General features: G+C 32.5%; 3 protein-coding genes across 5 annotated transcripts; 1 reads left to right on the top strand and 2 right to left on the bottom strand.

The window, feature by feature from the left end:
- LOC108480712 (transcription factor HHO2) lies at positions 1-2508 on the top strand. 2 transcript variants are annotated; one of them, XR_008276236.1, is made up of 5 exons: positions 1-566; positions 677-960; positions 1088-1385; positions 1476-1658; positions 1937-2070. XR_008276236.1 is itself a non-coding variant. In XM_017783789.2 (5 exons), the coding sequence occupies exons 1-5, from the start codon at positions 437-439 to the stop codon at positions 2285-2287; spliced, it is 1140 nt and encodes a 379-aa protein (XP_017639278.1). In that variant the 5' UTR covers positions 2-436; the 3' UTR covers positions 2288-2508. The 2 variants fall into 2 exon arrangements, 1 of the variants encoding a protein (XP_017639278.1); XM_017783789.2 differs by having other exon boundaries at positions 2-566; positions 1476-1552; positions 1937-2508.
- Positions 2509-6301: 3793 nt separating this feature from the next.
- Positions 6302-8759, bottom strand: LOC108483768 (uncharacterized). Of its 2 annotated transcripts, XM_053023273.1 has the most exons (8): positions 8443-8759; positions 8252-8345; positions 8014-8139; positions 7720-7878; positions 7347-7465; positions 7013-7204; positions 6834-6924; positions 6302-6570 (listed from the first exon to the last, which is right to left on the bottom strand). In XM_053023273.1, exons 1-6 carry the CDS (start codon positions 8589-8591, stop codon positions 7144-7146), a joined length of 708 nt encoding a protein of 235 aa, XP_052879233.1. In that variant the 5' UTR covers positions 8592-8759; the 3' UTR covers positions 6302-6570; positions 6834-6924; positions 7013-7143. The 2 variants fall into 2 exon arrangements, with proteins under 2 accessions (XP_052879233.1, XP_052879234.1); XM_053023274.1 differs by lacking the exons at positions 6302-6570; positions 6834-6924 and having other exon boundaries at positions 7134-7204; positions 7287-7465.
- A 258-nt stretch (positions 8760-9017) lies between these two features.
- On the bottom strand, positions 9018-12267 carry LOC108483769 (uncharacterized). The gene is made up of 6 exons (XM_017787342.2): positions 11814-12267; positions 11144-11311; positions 10669-10930; positions 10416-10582; positions 10089-10238; positions 9018-9715 (listed from the first exon to the last, which is right to left on the bottom strand). The coding sequence occupies exons 1-6, from the start codon at positions 11856-11858 to the stop codon at positions 9368-9370; spliced, it is 1140 nt and encodes a 379-aa protein (XP_017642831.1). The 5' UTR covers positions 11859-12267; the 3' UTR covers positions 9018-9367.
- Between the last annotated feature and the right edge of the window lie 9352 nt (positions 12268-21619).

Here is a 21619-nt window from a genome sequence, read left to right as displayed (position 1 = left end):
TGCTTAACTCTTAAAACTCTCTCTCTCTCTAACATCAAAGATTCATTTTTTTTGTTACGCGACGCCCCGACTTTGTTGTTTTTATTTCTTTTGTCTTCAATTTTCTCTCTTAATTTCCTTTTGAGTCCCTTCCTCTTCCTCAACCATAAATATAAACTCTCTTATTTTTTTTCATCCTTTGATTTGTTTTTTGTTGGTACCCAAGTTTATTCTTCTGATTCTGTTTAGATCCTTTTTATTTATTTATTTCATCATAACTGCTATCTTTTGCCTCCCTCACCTTCTTCGGATCTATCTATGCTATTTGGTCTTAAAACCAACCCTTTCCCCCATAAATTCATCCTCCACTGTTTCTGTAATCTGGGTGTGGAAAAACGAGGAAGAAGAAAAAAGTTTTAAGTAAAAAAAAAGAGATTTTTTTATAGAAAAAAGGGTAATGATAGAGATGGATTACGCTCAGAAAAAGCGCAGATATCACGAATATGTAGAAGCTTTAGAGGAAGAACGACGTAAAATTCAAGTCTTTCAACGCGAGCTTCCTTTGTGTTTGGAGCTTGTTACCCAAGGTTTGTTTTGTTCTTCTTCTTTTTTTTTTTGGCTTTCTGCAACACCACCCTTTCATTTCAATTGTTTTTTTTTTCGGGTGCTAAAATTTGTTTTGGATTGGTTTTAATAGCGATTGAAGCACACAAGAAAGAGATGTCGGGAGGTTCAACCACGACGGATTACTTGCAAGGACAATCGGATTGTTCGGAGCAGACAACTAGTGATGTTCCTGTTTTGGAAGAATTTATTCCGATCAAAAGAAGCTCTAATTGCTCTGAGGAAGACGATGAACAAGAATCGCATAAATCCAAAGAAACCAATGTTCCTGCTGCTGTTGATAAAAGGAAATCAGATTGGCTTAGATCCGTGCAGTTGTGGAACAACAATCAATCCCCAGATCTACCCTTGAATGAGGTACGTACCCTTTTGTTCTTAATGTTTTACAAATCTCCAAACAAAGAAATAGAACCCCCAAAAAAAAAAAAAAGGGTTAACAATTCCTGGGATTTTTTTTATTTTGTTTTTTGCTTTTAAATTACAGGATGATGATAAAATTAGAAGTGCGGTGGAAGTGAAGAAAAACGGGGGAGCATTTCAACCATTCCAGAAAGAAAAAACTGCAGAGATGAGTGGTCAATCTGCAGGAGGAAAAACCAATGGCTCAGCTACAAGTACTTGTACAACAGAAAGTGGGAGTAGAGGAGGAGAAGCCAATAATGCAAATACAAGTAAAACAGAAGAAAAAGAAGGTCAGGCTTCGAGAAAGCAAAGGCGGTGTTGGTCACCGGAGTTGCATAGGCGCTTCTTGCATGCTCTCCAGCAACTCGGGGGTTCTCACGGTCTGTAATACTACTATTTCTTTGTAATTGAATTCCTATCATTTATGTTGTTCATTTAGGCGACGATTATAAATGGGTTTTGTTTTGCAGTCGCAACACCAAAGCAAATTAGGGAGCTGATGAAGGTCGATGGACTTACGAATGATGAAGTCAAGAGTCATTTACAGGTTCCTACTACTGATTATTTCATCTTTTTAAATCTTTGATTATCTTTTTTTTTTTTTTGCAGTAAATTAAAAAGGGTGTAACGGTTGGTTTACCGTTTTCTCGTTGGTAATCTTTTCTTGAACATGCTGTTACATTTTGATGGTTTGGTATATATTAGGGATAAATCGATAGGGTTTCTGTTTTAGCAAATCCATGATCTGCTTTTGAGAAAATACTGCAATCGGACTAGTGTGTGTTCTACTATATTTGTCAATGTCGACCAAGTTTTCTATAGATTTTAGGTGTAAATTGTGGTCTCAAATTTTTATCTATCTGCAAAATTATACATTTAAGTTGTAGCATAGGCATAGCCTTAATCTTTCATATGTTTTTATCTATTTCAGAAATATAGATTGCACACAAGGAGACCAAGCCCAACTGTCCACAACAATGCCAATCCACAGGCACCTCAATTTGTGGTGGTTGGAGGCATATGGGTACCTCCACCGGATTATTCCACAATGACCACGACCACGACTTCAACTAAAACAGCCACCGTGACACCAACTAGTGGAATCTACACCCCGGTTGCCGCTCCATTGCCTGCACTTCCTCAACCATCAGGAACAGTGGCTCAAAGACCACAACAATCACATTCCGAAGAAAGGGGCAGCCATAGTGAAGGGAGAGTTCAATCAAATTCACCATCAATATCTTCCTCTACACACACCACCACGGATTCTCCTGCGTTTTAGTTCTCGTTACACGAGAATAGGGTGTACAATTTTTGTAAGAAAATCTCGGTAGAAAGTTCTATATGATGTAGAAACAGCAATCGTGAGGTTTTTCTTTTTTTTTTTTGATTTTTTTGTCCCCTTAATCTACTGTTGTTAAGTTGTTTTTGGAGTGTAAACATGGATAGTGACAGACAGACTCAGCCTTTGAATAAAGCCATCCATCTTGTTAAACGAATAAATTTGGAATCTTCAGCCAACAGGAACTTCTACTGGAATCTAAACAAAAGCCATGTTTGTTCCACATATATATCTTAATACCCCCATTGGTCATTTAAAGTGTGATACAATGAATGCATAGAAAGGGTTTTCATTTCATTCCTGGTTAATCCAGATGGTTCCAGCGCAGAATAATAATTTGCCCCAATAGATCTTATCCAAAATGTTCCAGACAACCCCGGAATGTACGATGCTAATGTGCAGTATTTGGTAACTAGGGGACTAATAATAGAAAGGGGTCAATTTGTAGTTGGAAAAAGATTTATGTTGTGGGCACCATCTTGACTTGATAAAGAAGGTACCATTACTACTTGTTTAAAGGAATTGAAATCCTTATTGATAGAAACAGAATGATGGTTCTTGTTGGCTCCCTCTAACAAATGGTAAACTTTATCAATGATCAAATGAAAACATACAGGAGATGTTGATTAATTGAGGTATCTTGTAATTCAAGAAAATAGGGGATGGGATTTGGATAGCTACTCAAATATTTTTATGTTAAAACTATTGGTTGCGTGGAAGCCAGTTTTTTCCGCCACCATAGACTTTACAAAATTTGACACTATCAACCATATAATCATTCTTCCCCCCCTTTTTTACAATTAGGTTAAACCTAAAGTTTCAACCCTTCTGAATCTCTCTCTCTCTCTCTCTCTCTCTCTCTCTCTCTCTCTCTTTATAATGAATGGCTTCACAAAATCTATGTAGATGCATGACATGTTAATAATCAAAGATGTTTAAAGCATCTTTATAGTTGAAATCTCGTTTTCTTGAAATAATTCAGAGTTGAAGCTATAAAATTATTGAATGTTAAGAGATACCGAAAATTGAAATAGTCAAACTGCATGTTTGACATGCATGATGAAATAATTATATGGTAATATAGCATCAGGGTTTACTATTATTCTGGCATTTTGTGCACCAGTCCACTACCAACTTTATTCATATCTTATGGATAGGGATAGACAATGTATGAGATAATTAACAACAAAAAAAAAATTGTTAAACCCATTTTTAAAACATCTTATCTGATACTTGTTAATTAGCTTCATTTGGAAGTCAGTGTGATTAGAAAGTCAAGTCATAATCTAATAAGGAATGGGTCAATGGGAAAAAAAATCATAATCGATAATCAAAGAGATCAGGATTAAACCCTATTACTTACCATGTCCAGTAATTAAAGTGTTATTACTGTCGTGGGGAACATAATGGTGGTAATAATGAGAAAGCCCCCACAGGCCCCATAACACAACAGCATAGATGAATTTTGCATGGGGGTTAATAAAAAACGTGATGGCTTTGGGAAGAATCTAAGTCCAACGATGCTCATTGGCTCCAACTCCAAAACAATATTAAACCTGAAATCCAGGTTAAGGGTTTGATGCAAGTGGCCATTTCCTAATATTCTATGTACGACTTGTTCTCATTGCCAACCCAATTCTTTTTTTCCTTTGGGATTAAAAATAAAAATCAAAGAGACAGTGTCTGTTTATGGAGTAATGGAAGGGTCCACTTCCATTCTTGAAGAATAATTTATGCTTTGTTCAGATTTTGAATACAAATGGAAATGTTATCATCTTATTGTCCAAAGTATATTCTCTATTTGTTTAACTTATCTTTATTGTTACAGCCACCTAGGAAACGAGGAAAGCAACATCAATTTTAGTTAACAGATCCTAAGAAATTAAAGAATCTTACTTTGTCCAAGATTCCCCACATTTCATTTTTATTTATTAATTTAAGTTGGTATTCGGTGCATGTGGGTCTTTCCATTTAACCAATGAAGGCTCAGTTGTAGTTTTTTTTAAAATTTTTTATTTTGATTTAAATCTTATATTATTATATTTGTTGCAATTTAGAATATATATCCAACTAAAAAAAAAAATAGTAATAATGAGAATAATGTAAGGCAGAATGGAGTGATTTGGGAGAGAGAGAGATGGATCCATGGAGTAGGGGGATTGTTTGTCTGATTATATATATAAAAGAGAATTCCCTCGTGATGGAAAAGCGGCCCTTGAGTGAACCTAAGGCCAAATGACTCTTCACATATTAAAAAACAAAGTTGGAAGAAGAGTAGACAAAAGTCATTTCTTGGTTTATTCATTGTTGATGATGATAGGGTAAATTTTTGAGAATATTCGACTGACAAAACATATTGCTCGAAAATCTCGTGTTTAAGAAATGCTCATCAGTTAGGTCAACATTTCTTACCATCTTTTCTGAAAATGAAATTTGTCATACACCAATATATACCATATATGCGATTACAGCTAAGACCAATAACATTTACTTTCTTTTTCTTTTATTTAATTTTTTTTTTAATTTTTTTTAAGAAAGAATAACACAATGGTTTGCGAATCATGAAAACTATTGAGTTGCAATGTCATGGCTGACTAATATTCTTCAACTTGAAATTCCCCAATTTCATATTTAATAAATTAAACTTAAATTCTAATTTGGCTACCAAATTTCATTATTTCTTTTGTTGTTGTTAAGTGAGTTGAGGGGTTAAAAGGTGCTTGTAAGGGTTGATTAGATTAGGGTTTGACAGCACAGTAAGCAATGAATGAATACACTCAATTGCACTACCTAAAGTCAATGCCCATTTTAATAGAGTTTCTGTTCAATATTAGATTTACCATACGTCCAAAGGCTAGAGTTGGAGTCAAACGAATTATAAATGTGTTAAATATATATTCCAAATCCCTTTCCTATTTCTAATTTACTTTTTTTTCTTTTTAAAGAATCTAATTTCTCTATCTTTTAAATCCAAATAATACTATATTTTTAATTTTTTATCTAAAAATAACTTTTTATAAAAAATTAAAATTTTTATATTTTTAATTACTAGAATTAACAAGGAGGAAGAGACGAAGGTAAGGATGGTGGTTCACCTTTGATTGAGGCGGAGAACCATTGAATAAAGGATCTAGTGAGGATGTTTGAGGAAGTAAGTTTAGATAAGAGGAGGAAGAAGAAGATGAAGTGGTTTTTGTGTATTGGACCTTCTCTTAAATATTATGTAGAGTTTATATATGGGAGACACGTCTTGAGTTTATTGATAGTGAAGTTATATCTTGTTCTCTTGTAGTGATGATGATGTGATGTTTTAGGATATGACTTTTAAAATAATTGGGTAATCAACGAGCTTGAGATTTCTCATGTGTAGTAAGTGTGGTCTCGAGGAGTTATATTTTGATACCCAAACATAAAATTATCAGCTTTTTAATATTTAATTTGAGTTTTAGGGTTGATTTGATAAAAATTAATAAATAAAAATTCTATTTTACACTATAATTATTTAGTTTTTTTAATAGTATTATTAATTTTTAGATGATAACATCACTATCACCACATGTCAAATATTCATTAGATCATGTAAAAATTAATATTGTTGGACTCATGTGTCATTTTATGTAAAGGAAGCTTAACATGAGTACCAATTTAAACAAAATAATATAAGTACCGAATTAAATATTAAATTCAAACATATATATATATATAAAAATATATATTTACCCAAAAATAACATACCAAGTTTGGGGTCAGGCCATACATACACAATGCATTCCTTTTTCACAGCCCAGAGTTCCACAAACAGGTACATTTGTTCTAAACTAAATTTGAATTTATTTCTCTGATAAATCTATCTCTTTGATTAAATTTGATGTTATTAGACAAGTAATGGCAACTCAATAAAATTAAAAATAGAAATATAAATACATATATAATTGAAATGGGATATATCAACCATTTAATATAACTTCTTTTTTTAATTAAGTTTCACTAATACAAGTATAATTCGGATACAATACAAATACAAACGTATGTTCGACACAGATTAAATTCTAAATTTGTGAAGAGCACAAAGACATACGACACATTTTAACCTATCCACTTTTACCCTTCTCTTTTTAGTTTTACTAGCAAATGTAGAGATTTTAGGGGGGAGGAATTTGCAATGGTTCACCAGGTGTGGGCTCTAAAGTCTTTGCATCTGGTAGTTCCTTCGACAAAAGCTCCTGTATTTCAAATGGAAAAAACACTAGTCTCAGCCACTTGAATATCTACTACATCAAAATAACAATATTTACTGAGTGATACAAATTGGAAGATAAGTCGGACCAAGTCCTGAAGATGAACACCACAGGAGGTGGATATGTGAGTTTAGGTCCCAATACAAGAAAAAGTGTTTGCCAATGACCTTAAAACCATTTCTGGATGAATATATCAAATGGGCGCCAGCCAATTCATTTATTTTTCAAGAAAGGAGAAAGGAATTGACCTTGAATGATTCAATTGTTCCTTCACCCTCGATTATACTGGCAAGAAATCCTTTGCTATCAAGATCTCCATTTTTCATTGGCACAATGAACCTAAAAAAGAATCAAGGAAAGGTCATATGCATGGGAACAGTAAAACGTTGATTAGGCATAGATTCAAGGACTAGTTCAGGTAATGTACTTGGCATGGAGCAGTTTAGCTAATCGCACTGCATCTTCTTGTCCAGAAACCAGAGTAAAATTTGGAAGAAGCTGCTTGATCACTGGGGTGATAACAATGTCAGCATGCTCCTTCCCAAGAAAATCTTCATTTTATACGCAATGAGGTTCATAATAGAGAGTCAATTGACCCCGTGGAGAAATGACTAGATACCTGAAACACATAATTCCAAGACATTGGGGCAAGAAACCTAATATGTGAAGATAGAACTCTAGAAGGGACATTGATAAGATACCAATGGTTAGTAACGGAGGATGCAAAGTCAAATTGACAAGTTGAAGCTTGGAAGCTTTACCCATTCTCAGGTCGTTGCCATGGAGGACCCAGAACTGGCCCAGCAGTAGCTCGAATTCTGACTTTGGAACCATTCTCTGCTTCAACTTCGGACTCCTGACCAGGTTCTAGATATGTAACCTGAAAATTTCTAAAGCTAAGGTGAACTGGGTGTAAAATCATAAGCTTGCAAATTAGTTTAGAACCAGGTGCTCTACTACAAAATAGCTTAATGAAATGACAAGTTCTGTCCTAACTTGCCTACATTCAACACTAGTATCTATTTATGATGATATATTCCATGAATGAAACCACAAAAATGCAGTGGAGACTGAAGTGCAAACAGATGCCTACAAGAAGCAGCTCTGAAAACTAAATTAAACTTTTTAACTCACATTTCTGAAAAGAGGGTCCAGCAACGGCTTGGCATTTGGAGTAGCAATGACTCTGAGATTTGGGGACATCTCGGAGAGCGGTTTTAAGGTTTTTAAATGGCAGTGATCATCAAGGCTTTGTGTTATGAGTAAGCAATCAACTTGAGGAAGGTCAGTAAGCTGCACAAACAAAGTTAGATTCCAATTATAACAAACACGCACAGAGTAGAACGCCAAAGATGATTAACCATAAATAAATAAATAAATAAGTCCTACAAAGATCAGAAACATGGATACTAAAGAAGAAGAAAAAACCTGGAAATTCTTCAAAAATTTCTTGGCAGCATCATAGAGCCATGGAATACCAAAATCCAAGTTACCCACCAATATTGGATCAACCAAAACTCTCACCCCACTTATATCCCACAGCCAACTATTCCCCTATATACCAATAATATAAACCATGTTGTCAACAACAATTTTTTCAAAAAAGAAAAAAAAGAAGTTTCAATATAACTGAATTTACAATAACAATAACAATAATAAAACCTACCTCCAGGTAAGTGAGGTTGAATACATCAGTCCCAGAAGAGCTTGACCCAACTGCACTTTCTTCAGAAGCAACAGCAGAAGCCACCTTATCCCAACTGTAAAACCAATCCAAATCGAAAATCAATTAACTAATTAAAAAATAAGTCAAGCACTTAAACAAACAAAAAGAATGGGACATTTAAGTTGTTATACCTGCAAGTTGAGAGCTTTAATGTATCTGAACGGAAGCTAAATGGGGTTTGAGGAAGTGAGCAGAGACGGGCGGGTAAGAGTGTGGGGCCTCTGTTTCTCCAGGTTTTGCAAGACAAGGAAGCGGAATTGCAATGAACTGCCATTTCCATGCTGCTTTTGCTTCTTTAGTTTAATACTTTGGCCAACTGGGTGGGGGATTTATTTAACCCATTTTGTTGTGTCCTGACCCTTTCAACCCATCGAGAGACCTGCGTGTCTGAGCAAATTCATCATTTGCTCAACTTGTTTTCACTCCACCACTTGGCACGCTCTCGACCCTTATTTTTCTTCAAAATAACATATTTATTATTTTCCTATAGCAATTTACTAGCTTAAATTCTGCTTTTAGTCCCTGTAGATTATAAATTTATGGATTTAGTCCTTGTGCATTAATTTGATTTTTTAATCTCTACTTTTTCGAATTTTAAAATTTTAAAGGTTAAATTCATTAAATTATATTCTGTCGCAACAAAATATGTTCATTAAATTTAAAATTAAATTTGTTTTCAATCTTTTTAAAGAAAATAGAAAATATATTTTTCTAGAAAACAAAAGTCACCATGCCTTTATTCCTGCTGAAATTCGGTATTAGTAAGTGACAAATTACGGCAGAATTTAGATGAATATTCTAAAGCGGCTTTCTGGTATTATGTTCACAGCTAATCTACTAAATTGTTACAAAAGCCTTCATACCATACAACTTAAACACTAAGCTTCATCATTTAACACACCATTAATCTCTCGTTTACATCGACTTTTTTAACTTTCTTTAGGTAAAAAAAGCTTGTTGGTAAATCCATAAGCGAGGAAGCTGAAGAAGCTTGCGAGCATTCCACCCCAAAAACATAATAATGATAAGCTTTACTACACAAAATGTTATGTACATCTATATCTTGAAATTAAGTTCCCTCTCCCATCTTTTGGGGTGGTAAGGTAAAGCGTTGCCAATCTTGTTACCTTGTAGCCGTGGCAACTCATCTCCACTGGGGATCTTCTCATGCCAAACAAATTCATTCTCGTTTTCAAATTTCCTTAGCATATCAGCAGCAGCATCAATTTCTTTCCCAAAGATGGATCTCCAGGATTCTTCTCCTGGAAGTTCCCTCTTTCCGTTGATTAATGCATCACGAAGAACTCCAACTGCAACCCCAACTTGCTCACCTATCTTTACACTTTCTGCAAGGTATTTCCGACTTCTCAACTCATGTAGAGCTTTGCAAGATGATATAAACTCCTGTACAGTTCACACAGGACATCAGAGTATCAGCTCCTTCTTACAGGATATCTCTTAATGCAACAATAAACAACAACAAAGAAAAGTTGTGTATTTGCATTTACTTCGTTCTAATACATGGATTAACAACATGGAGCAAGGTATTCAGTGAAGACATGAAAGGAAATCGCCAATGAAAAACTGTAAAGGAAATCAATATATTCAGGCAAGTGATATCATGTGAGGAAAAAGGCTAATCATATCACGTTTAGTTTATGCTATTAACTGCAATTACTAAATTAGGCAAAATCAAGTGATCAAACTGATTAAGCTTACTTAATCATGGAATAAAAGATGTCAATGATTTTCAGACAGAAAAAGAGCGTGTAAATACCAAGAAACTCGATGAAATATCTTTGTACTCTTTAGTATTTGAATATACAATAGCAGTGGCTTCACCAAGCAACTCTGTAATACCATAGTGCAGTTTTGCCAGAAGACCAACAGTGGTTCCTTTTTCTTCAGCCTTCCTTATAGTTACAGCCTGTTAAATTTCACAATATAACATTAACAATTATCAGAGACAAAGGAATTGCTAAAGAAGCAGATAAAAAATAAACCCTTGAATATTAAAAGATTTTGCATTCAGTTTCAGGCGAAGATGACAGGAACCTAGGATAGATATCCTAGAATATTGAAATGCAAAATCCTTAAAACTAACCTGGGCTTCAGCCAAGCAAATTATGCTCATAACTGTGCACATGGATGGAGTTGCTTCCAGTGGCCTTTCTACAGACTGTGCAGATTGTAAAGAGGGAAATACCTCATTAGCAAGGTGTTGAAAAACACCAGAAGCTTCCCTGAAAAGTGTGGCAGATTGCACCAAGTCTGGCATGATGCAAAGTAAAATGCAATATTATGAACCCAACTCATGTAATTAATAAAAAACATGATGTGAGAATGTCAATGCCTACCTGCTGGAAGAATTTCTATAGCCCTCTCCCGAAGCAATGCAGCATAAAGGTAAAGGGTCATACCAAGCTCATAACGCAAATTATCAATTTGAAAAAACTTTGGACCCCTGAGGTTAAAGAGAGAAGATGAGCTAAGAGCACTACTCCAACGGATCTGAAGTTCCAAAATCCAACGAAGAACACGGTGGTTGCTGCATACCAAATCAACATGAAAAATCAAGTTCTCCAACAATGGCAGGTATTGCTCCAGCTTCTGAAGGTCCTGGTGCATTTCATATAAAAAAGGGAAAAGAAAAAGAAAAACAATCAGAATAACCTGTTGAAACCTCATGTGGTTATAGAAAAAATAACCAGAGGCAATCAAAAACAAGTTTCTGCCTGTAATAATTTATGGATTATAGCAATGGAGTGAAAAAGAAAGGTCTGTATTGATTACAAAAGCTAAAATGTGAATTAAGCAACATTAAGAAATTACCCTTAGACAATGAGAAGTTAAGCCTCCAGACATTTCTCTTGCAATAGCCTCAGTAATGAAGCTACTCTGATTAATGGACTCCTCAATTACTCTGCGCCTAGAGCTCAACTCCTTGAGATGTTCAAGTGTGGCAGGATCACGCGCAGAGAACACATCCTCAAAAACAATCTGCCAGTACAGCAAACACATCAATAACAGCCCGAAAAGTAACCAAATTGGAAAGCCATTATCTAGAATGAAACATACATGCATAGAAGATTACATTTCTTTAACCCCGGAAGACCTACTGGGAAGAATAAATAACAAAGACCTTCACTCAGATAAATGAGCATCCTTTATAAAAAAAATCACATCATCTTGTCTCAACAGGCACCCACTATATATATTCGGTTATCAAACCATCAAAATAAAGCTGAAAACTAGGATTATGCCATAAAAATGGGCAATCAAATAATTGTGTTAATTTCATATAAGACATAAGGTACTTTGATCCGATGCATCTTTTTTTTATAGACTTCGTAATTGCTAACTGTATTAGAAAACGGGCATCCATTCCTTCCCCAATTAAAAGGGTTAAATCCTAGACCACTAAAATCCATAATTTCCAATCAAAATCCAGTTTTTTTAATAATCTTAAAACAGAATCAAGAGACCGTGTGAGTGATAATACCTTCTTGGATTGGAGCTTAGCGGGCTGAAGATAATGCAGCATCATCTTTTCCAAATACGCAAAACAAAACCCAAAAGGCCAAAGACAGACAAAAAATCAAAATACTTATCTTTCCCTTCTGTAGACCTTCAGAAAACCCCAGAAAATGGGATTAAAAAACAGGACAGGGTAAACAAAATTCCAACACGGAAGGAGAGAACACCTAAAGGGTATAAAGGGTGTTTTTCGCTGGCTGTAGTTGTTATAGGTAGGGAACGGAAGAGTTAAAAGCCTTTTATGGTCGGGGTCGTTATCAAGGTATTTTCTTCTCGGCTTCTCGATTGGATTCCTTCTCTGCTAAGACTTCGATTTTACAATGAAACAAGAGAGCGACCGATGCGAAGTCTTCTAGTCCCGCTCCGCTGGCTCTTTATTGCTTTCGGGTCGGATTTGATCTTTCATAAAAATCCTCTCGATTCGAAGAGTTATATTTTATATCTTAAATTAATTTAAAATATTTTAAATTTAATTGGATAAAATTTGAGTCGAATTAATCGAATTAAACTAAAAATTAAATATATTAAATTAAAATATTATTATAGTATAACTAATTCTATATTTAAATATATAAATTTAAAATCATATATATTTAAAAATTATATCAAAGCCAAAAAAAATACTTGAATTATTAATTATCTTATTTAGATATCAAAATTATTATTTTGAATTTTTTTAAAATTTTAACTTTCTTTATATATATCATGTAGATAATTTTTTAAAATATAAATTTTGGAATTGTAACACTCCTATACTCAGTCCAATCGTACGAACCCGGTATAAGACTATTACATTTGGTGCCAAAACGGATATGGCTAGATATTGTTTAATTTAAACATTTATACATAGTATTTTAACTTACCTACCATATTTGCAAACATACTTATAGTTTCACTAATTCATTTTATATATACCAAAATAATTTAAGTAACCCAAAATAGATAGAATTTCAAGAGTTTACATTTTAGTCCCTAACACACGAAAACACATTTGATCTACTTATGTACATGCAATTTTAATTCAAAATATGGTACCTACTCTTGAAGCTCTTGAGAATGTGATGAGATGAGAGATCTCTCAACCCGACTTTACCTCTTCGAGTCTAACTGTACCTACGCGTTAAAATAAACACGTTAAACCGGTGAAGGCTTAGTAGGCACTACAAAAATACATAGGTAAATAAATTATAATTAAAATATTTTAAACTTATTCAATTAATACATATATACACACATTTAAGTTTCTTTAACTATGCGTTATATTAATAAAATTTAACTTATCTTTTTCTAAGTTATCAGACTTACCTTAACACATTAATGATTCACTTTTGTTCACAACTCATATTCTTAACCCAAAGTAGACTTTATAGAACACACCGGATATACGAAACAAATATAGAGGTGCATTATTATCCACTAATGAACAAAGAGCACTAAAATGCTATACAGAGAGCACAAATGTGATAAACAGAGAGCACTAATGTGCTAATAATCAGAGAGCACTAACGTGCTAATTATCAGAGAGCGCGCTAAAGTTCTTTAATGGCATGCCACTAATATCCTAATAGTTCTAAATTCCGTCTACTTGGGTATTAAAGCTGAATTTCATACATTTAAATATTTTATATAAATATTTCGAAAAAGATTTCTCATTTCTCCATCATTACGATTTAGTCCCCATTTCACAATTCACAAATGTCTCACCTTTTTCACATATATACTTTTATCACAACATTATTACTTAATGTTCAAACAATAGACCATCTCATATTCTCCATTTATAATTTTCTTTGCAAATTTTATAATTCCATAATCTAATTATTTTTTATTTACAAATTTAAATATATATTTTACATTTCTATTCTAAGTAATTTCATACTACAATATAAGCATTTAAATAAAGATAATTTTAAAATCTTGTAGTACTTACAACAAAAGATTGAGATGATGTCTTCCTTCACTCCTTAGCCTTCTTTTATCCTTTTTCTTCAATTAGGTCCTCTCCTTTATTTTCTTTCTCTTCAATTTCATATAAAACATATAACATTTATATGTTAAAAACAATCAAATAACTTTCTTATGTTATTTAATAAAAATAAACATGTATGGTATGATAATTTCATCATTTTTTTATTTGTATTTTTTTAACTTAGCTCACATTTCAATTTAATCCATTAATCAAACTAACTTTATTTTATTTAAAACTAATTCCATATTTTCATTCAAATCCGACTTTAGACTAATTTCAACTTTTAAATTTCTCCGTAAACCCTAATTTCAAAATTCTCTCAATTTAGTCCTATTAATTAAAAACCTATAATTTATTTTACAATTCAATCATCTTCTCAATTCTAACTTGAAATTCTATCAATTCAAATTCTAATACTTCAATTTATTTAACATGAACAACATCTAAAAATTCATTGACTTTCAAAATTTCAACATAAATCAAGTAGTATTTTGTTCTAAGATTCTAAAAACTCAAAAATTACAAGAAAATAGGCTAAATTGACTTACCAATTAAAGTTCAAACCTTGAAACCCTAATTTTTCCCTTTCTTTTTCTTTTTTTCTCTTTGTCCCCCGTTCTTCTCTGTTTCGTTTCAATATGCTTTTAATTATATAATATAATAATATAAGTTGTGAAACCCAAATTTTGCCCTAGGCTCAAAACCAAAAACATAATCCAAAACCAACAAAACCAAACAAATAAACAGTCCAACTACAAGTCCATCTACAAGGCCCGAATACACTATGGCCCAAAAAAAATTAACCCTAACCCAAATACAAGCCCAAGGCCCAAAATGATTAGACATTTTCAGTAAAACAAAACCCTAGCTAACCCTTGCGCATGCCTCCGTACTACCTCCACGTGCTCCGTCAACGTGCCCAATGCCTAAGGACTGTCTTTTGCACCAAAATGGGAGGTCTTCGACTTCTCCCTAAGCCTGCAAAACAAGAACAAAAAAAAAAAAGCAAAGCAAAGACAACAAAGCAGACAGAGCAGAGAACAGTAACGAAAACAAAAGAGAACAGTAGTAGAATAAATCACATGTAATTGGCTATAAAGCCAATAGAGAAAATCGATTGTAGGGGGAAATTTTTTTTTTGAATATAAAATGAGGGATTTTTCTCACTCAAATACAAAAAAAAAAAAAAACAGATTCCAATATACAAAGCAACAAATCAGTCGAAGAGAAAAACAAAGTATTAAGGTCGTTTTTTTATTTTTATTTTCCTTTTTTTTCGAAACTGTATACCTATATCTTTTGATTTTCTTTGTTTTTTTAAAACCATTTACATATAATAATATATTGAAAAGAGTTTAAAACAACAAAAAAAAAACCTTACCTATTTTTTATCTCGCCAGAAAAAAGTCAACTTTTGGCCTTCCCGTCACCGTACACGGTGGCGCCAGCACCAGCGAAAGACATTGGTGCGGCGGTGGCCCATCAGAGATTTGGCCGGAGTTTGGAAAGGGAGAGAACTTGAGAGATTTTTTTCTTTTTTGAAGAAGAAAGTTGAAAAATGAAAATTTAAAAAAAAAATTGGATTTTTATAATATAAGTTAAACGACATTGTTTCACCTAGGGTCTTTTAGTGTCAAAACGACGTCGTTTTGAGCATAACCCGCACGCGGCCCGACCCACTCCAGGTGGGATCCTTGTGTTTTCAATTTTTGGGCTATTTACGCCCATGGTCCTTCCGCTTTTCAAGAAGTTTGCAATTGGATCCTAATGTCCCTATTTTACCGTTTTAAATTTGGCCATTTAATTTTCTTTCATTTTTAATTTAGTCCTTCAATATGCTGAATCAAATGCTACGCACAAATGCGGGAATATTTCCCCATTTGGTCCCTCCATATTATTTGCACTTTTCAATGCAATCCCCCATTTTATTTTATTCCTGATTTTTGCCCAAAATCCCATTTTGATTTCAATTTAGCCTTTCCTTGTTAATATTATCATATTATTAAATTAATTAATTGTAACGCCCCCTAACCCTATACCGTCATCGGAACAGGGTTACGAGACATTACCAGTCAGTACGGTCCAATTTCGGTCATTAATTAAAGTAAATATTTACACACATCCTAGTTTTAAGATGTCGTCCCTTTAATGGGCCCTCGCAGTCCAATATGAACAGTAAATTCAATTCGGGACTAATTTAGAATCACTACAATTTTAGTAAATTTCAAAATTCATACTACATACCGTTGCCAACCATAATTTACTCATTTCATGAGTACATTTACAACCTAAATGACTCTCATAAAACATCCTAGGTACATGCCATTACCAATAATTAACACACTTTACCTTAATGAATTCGGGATCGAACGGGATCTTGATTCAACGTTTTATCTTTACTAAACTGCATGCGAAACAAACCGTCTGTTGAGTATGGTATACTCAGTGGTATTTCCATAATCCGAACACTTAATAATATAACAATTAAACTTAAAATCACAATAACAATTATAAGTATTCATTTGTTTGTTTTATAGATAAATTTTCAATTACTTACCATATAAATTCTATACAAGTCATATAACAAACACAATAGCATATTTGTTCAATTCTTTTCATTTACTTACCGTATAAATTCTATACAATATATTCACAATTCACTTGTTTTCACACTTTATTTCTTAACAATATACCATCTTAATTCATTCTAACATCAATCATCATCCATTTGAACTTCACTCATTTCATGAACCTTTTGGTTCATGTTTTCAATCTCATATCTCAATTTCAATTCTCAATTCAATTTCTCATTTCATTCCAATAGCTCAATCAATCAAATTCACTCGACTTATCTTTTCACTTATTTACCCTATTAACAAGACTCGGACCTTGGCGGATACGGATCCAACCAAACACACCAATATGGCACCCAGTGCCTCATCGGATAGTTCGAAGCAATATTTGACACCAGTGTCTCATCGGCCTAGTCAAGTAAAGTTAGTACCAGTACCTCATCGAATCTATCCGAAGAAATATAGTGACACCCAGTGTCTCATCGATTCGAGGTCGAAGAATCCTGAACACTTCCAATCCTATGGCATGCCAACTATATCCGACTCAGCCCGATCATCATTAATAGGGTATTCAATTCACTTTCAATTTTTTCAATCAATGCACATTTTAATTAATCACATAAATTAGTAATCCAATACAATTCAATTCACTTTTCAATAACAAATATCCAAATATCACAAATCTCATATTTAAAATTTTCAAACAATTTATATTTCAATTCAATTCAAATAATCAATATATATTCAATATTCAATATAAATATCTATATATATATATACGCCAATTCAATCAATATAAATTCAATAATTTCATCACATACTATATCAATCCATTTCATTTGCAAAACACAATAATTCTTACTTCAAAACACTTAATATACATATTAAGAAATAAATTCAACAATTAAGTATTAGGTTCGGATTATAGAAATACAAATCGTAATTTTCGAGCTAACTCCGTTGACTTTGTCTTGTCCTTTCTTAGCGAGATTTACGGTACCACATTGACTACGAAATTAATACAATTCATAATCATTAATACATTACTAATTCATATCTTGAGTTATAGAATTCTAAATTAAGATCCGCTAATTTTTCCTGAAACTAGACTCACAAATCTTCTTACAATAAAATTTTCAGAATTTTGGTTTAGCCATTAAGTACAGTTTATTCTTTAAATTCACCCCTATTCTGCCGTCTGACAGTTTCGTCCCTTCTTCACTAAAAATTAATTATCTCATAGTACAGAACTCGGATAACATTCTCATTGATTTCTAATGAAAATAGACTCATTAGGGATTCTAAACATATAACTTTAAGCCTCTAATTATTTTTATTCAATTTTGGTGATTTTCCAAAGTCAGAATAGGGAACCCGAATTCATTCTGACCTTGTCTCACAAAATTCATTATATCTCATAATTTACAATTCAATTGCTTATATCGTTTCTTCTATAAGAAACTAGACTCAATAATATTTAATTTCATATTTTATTCATCCTCTAATTCAATTTCTACAATTTTGGTGATTTTTCAAACTTAGACTACTGCTGCTGTCCAAAATAGTCTTAGTACAAAATGTTGATTTACTTTAATTTCAATTTAATTCTAACTAAATTCACTTACTTTTCTATCTTAATTCATACTTTATTTCTATTCAAATTTCATCCACACTCTCATTTAAATATTAAATTTCCAGCATACTTTCCTAATTTCAAATTTCATCAATTTAGTCCTTACAACATAAAACTTATAACTTACTTTACAATTTGATCCTATTATCAATTCTAGCTTGAAATTTACTCAATTAAACCCTTAATTCACTATTTTATTCAACATGAACTATACTTGAAAATCTATAAACTCTCAAAATATCAACTTAATTTCATCAAAGTCTTGTTCCAAAGCTTCTAAAACATCAAAATTTAAGAAGAAATGACTTAATTGACTTACCAAATTAAACTTTGAGCCTTGAAACCCAAATTTTCCTTTTCCTTTTTCTTTTTCTTTCTTTCTTTCTCCCCTGTTTCTTCTCTGTTTCGTTTGCTTTCATTCTGTTTCTTATGTTTCTTTACTTATTTATATAATATAATATATAATATAATATACTATAATATAATAATAATTTAATATATATATTTTAACACATAAAAAAATCTCAGATTTTTATGTTTATGCCGCCTCACTTAGGACAAATGGCATAATTGCCATTTTGGTCCTCTTCATTTTCTTTTAATCTACAATTCAACTTTCATCCTTTATTCAATTTAGTCATTTTTCCTAATTACTCTTAATTAAACTAAATTTACTTAATTAAACTCTAATTAACCACTCAATTGACTTCGTAAATATTTTTAATAAATATTTACGAATCCATTCGAAACGGAGACCGAAAATACACTTTTTGATAATGATGAAAATTCGGTCGTTACAATTCTCCCCCTTTTATAATTTCGTCCTCGAAATTTTACGAGAGAGGTGGGGTGTAAGTACAAAGATCTCGCTGTTCCTCTCGGTTCCCATATTGCTTCTTCAATATTATGACATTACCGCTCGGGCTAGTATCTCAACCGGCTCTTTTTCATACTATAGATTACATCAAATCTCAATATCCTTTGTCGATATAACATGCAAGAGATTTGATCTCTATAATCTTCTGAGCTTCAAATCATGAAAAATTATCATAAACTTTCTGTAACTTTAGAAGCAAAACCAAGCAATATTTTACCAATTTGACTTTTCTACAACTTCACATAGCCCAATGAACAAGAACTCAATTTCTTTTCAACTTCGATCTTTAAAATTTTCTTCCAAGATGGATCTTTAAGAAATATCATATCACTAATTAAATACTCAATATCCCAATGTTTCAAGTCCACATATGATTCTTATCATCAAAATTACTTTCAATCTATCTTGAATCACTTCCACTTTTCTTCAATTTCACGAATTAAACAACTCGCATATTCTTTTCTCACTTGTATTTAATCAAATCCCATGCGGTTTACATCAATCATTATTCGAACTTCATACGAGTGTTGAAAACTATTATTACGCACCCGAACTTCTTGTACTTATTCTATAATCGAGTATAAACCACGTATCTCAATCGAAATAATAGAAACCACCATACCATGTAATCTGATAATCTCAGAAACCTAGATTTCAAACAATTATTAAGTAAGAAACTTATTCATACTAGAATAGAATATACAAGCTTCACCATACCTTCGATGATTACTCAAATACCGTCTTTCTTTTTCAAAGATCGAGATAATTCCAATTCAAACCCATAGAAATTATATCCCACTTCCATTCTAATATCCTTTCTAGTCATGTAGATTACGAAGATATCATATCGATATAAACATTTATATACAATTTCAAAGTACTACTTTTCTTTCCATCTTCAACACATCTTCCTCAAATCCTTTGTACATCTTATTCTTCCAAAATGCATAGACATAGTACTACTATAATTTCATGCAAATTCTCCTGTATAAGTTCTGAATCTCTCTGTTCAGCTTTTATTTCTAAATAGCAAACAACCATCATATCCAATCTGAAATGTTTAATCAGAAATCTGTATACTATATCCATTTAATCGATAACTCATTACCACATTTCTGAGTTTCGCAGATCTGCTGTAAAGAAGTCGGTTTAATTTTTTTATCTCTACCAAAATTGAACCATCTTCAAATGATAACAGTCAGATGTTCATAGCTCATAACACAAAACAAAGCTTTCAACTTGAATATACATACATTCATTGTCTTTTCGGATGATAATTAATTATCATATCTTGATCTTTTAATGCAAGAACAATAACTACCACTTAGAATCGGTATCAAATAATTCTTCCCATGTGATTCTAACATTTCGTAACATAAACCATTACTTCATTTTTTTTTTTTTTTTTATTTTTTGCATCAAAACACTGCTATCCCTGTAAACCACAAGTTTCTTTATCGGATTTCAGACTGAACCAGAACTAGTGCTTCAGTTAACTGAGCTTTCAACTAATCAGAACCTTGCTAACGTCTATCAGATCATTCCAATTTCACATCTTTCTATAATAACCGACTAGTTTTAGAAAACCTCTGATTTCAAATATATTTTTCACTATCATTTCAGTTACAAAATCTATAGCACATTCAACTTCTTCAATCAACAGTAGTTCGGGTAACTCTTCTGGAAACACATTAGAATTCTCTTGCACTATTGCCACTGATTTAAACCTTAACTTAAATATTTTAATATTCAATACATAAACAAGGTAAATACCATGACCCCTTTCCGGCATATATCTATGTTGGCATGTTCAATATCACAATAGACAATTAGCTCAATCTTCTCTGATTCAACAAAACATTTCATCATCTTGATCTTGCAACATATTATACTTCTGCTTATAATTTACCACCATATCATGCAGAATTAACCATTCCATTATTGAGATTATATCAAACAGTAAGAACATCAAATCGTTCAGAAAATAGTAGTATCATTATCAAATAGTTCCTGCAGATCTTATCAGCCCATAAATACTAATCTGAAAAATTTAATGCTTCAACCCAAAAATTTCAGCAAACCCAACAGGCAAATCTTTAATAGATACTGAACTTATGTAATCATAGGAATAGTCAAACCAGGATCAATTTAAAATAATCATATTAGTGTCGATAAAGAAGAAAGTTCCTGTAATGACATCCGGTAGAGATAAATCTTCTCATATATAATTAACATATACCCTGGCTGATGTTCATTCTCCAGATTTTACAGTGAAGTCATTTGTCACACTTCGGCTTTCACTCGTATTTTTGAGATTACAGGGTAACCTACCTCTGTTAGCTACATTACTCGGTCTTGAACTCTGAACAATGTTTTGTTTTTTTTTTCAAGCAATCATTAAGATAATAATCAGGAGAATCATGTCTAACACATATTCCATTCCTTATTCTATATTCTTCAGCTTCTGTCTTCATTTAAACCATCTTCAAACCATTTGTATCATACAGTTTCTATCGGAATATACCCTCTGATATATTTATTTAATCAAACAAATTCCCTTCATACACGATTGCGTTATATGATCTGTTTAAGCTTCAAGAATTACATGCGTTTCGATCAAGAAATCTCGATCGATATATATATATATATTTCTTTCAGAACTCATCTCAGAAAACTTTCAAATAACCCTTTCTTAATCACAACATAATCAATGTTTTCT

The sequence above is a fragment of the Gossypium arboreum genome, chromosome 12, assembly GCF_025698485.1.
Source record: "Gossypium arboreum isolate Shixiya-1 chromosome 12, ASM2569848v2, whole genome shotgun sequence".
Taxonomy (NCBI): domain Eukaryota; kingdom Viridiplantae; phylum Streptophyta; class Magnoliopsida; order Malvales; family Malvaceae; genus Gossypium; species Gossypium arboreum.
The sequence above is the reverse complement of the archived record's forward strand: the minus strand, read 5'-3'. Positions and strand labels throughout refer to the sequence as shown.

Coding starts and splice junctions, on each gene's coding strand:
- LOC108483769 (XM_017787342.2), bottom strand. CDS start 11,858: ATGATGCTGCATTATCTTCAGCCCGCTAAGCTCCAATCCAAGAAG. Junction 11,312..11,813: donor CTAAGCTCCAATCCAAGAAG/GTATTATCACTC, acceptor CTGTACTGGCAG/ATTGTTTTTGAGGATGTGTT. Junction 10,583..10,668: donor TATAGAAATTCTTCCAGCAG/GTAGGCATTGAC, acceptor GCATCATGCCAG/ACTTGGTGCAATCTGCCACA.
- LOC108480712 (XM_017783789.2), top strand. CDS start 437: ATGATAGAGATGGATTACGCTCAGAAAAAGCGCAGATATCACGAATAT. Junction 1,386..1,475: donor GCAACTCGGGGGTTCTCACG/GTCTGTAATACT, acceptor TTTGTTTTGCAG/TCGCAACACCAAAGCAAATT. Junction 1,553..1,936: donor AAGTCAAGAGTCATTTACAG/GTTCCTACTACT, acceptor TATCTATTTCAG/AAATATAGATTGCACACAAG.
- LOC108483768 (XM_053023273.1), bottom strand. CDS start 8,591: ATGGAAATGGCAGTTCATTGCAATTCCGCTTCCTTGTCTTGCAAAACC. Junction 8,346..8,442: donor TTAAAGCTCTCAACTTGCAG/GTATAACAACTT, acceptor TTGGTTTTACAG/TTGGGATAAGGTGGCTTCTG. Junction 7,205..7,346: donor TGGCAACGACCTGAGAATGG/GTAAAGCTTCCA, acceptor TATGTGTTTCAG/GTATCTAGTCATTTCTCCAC.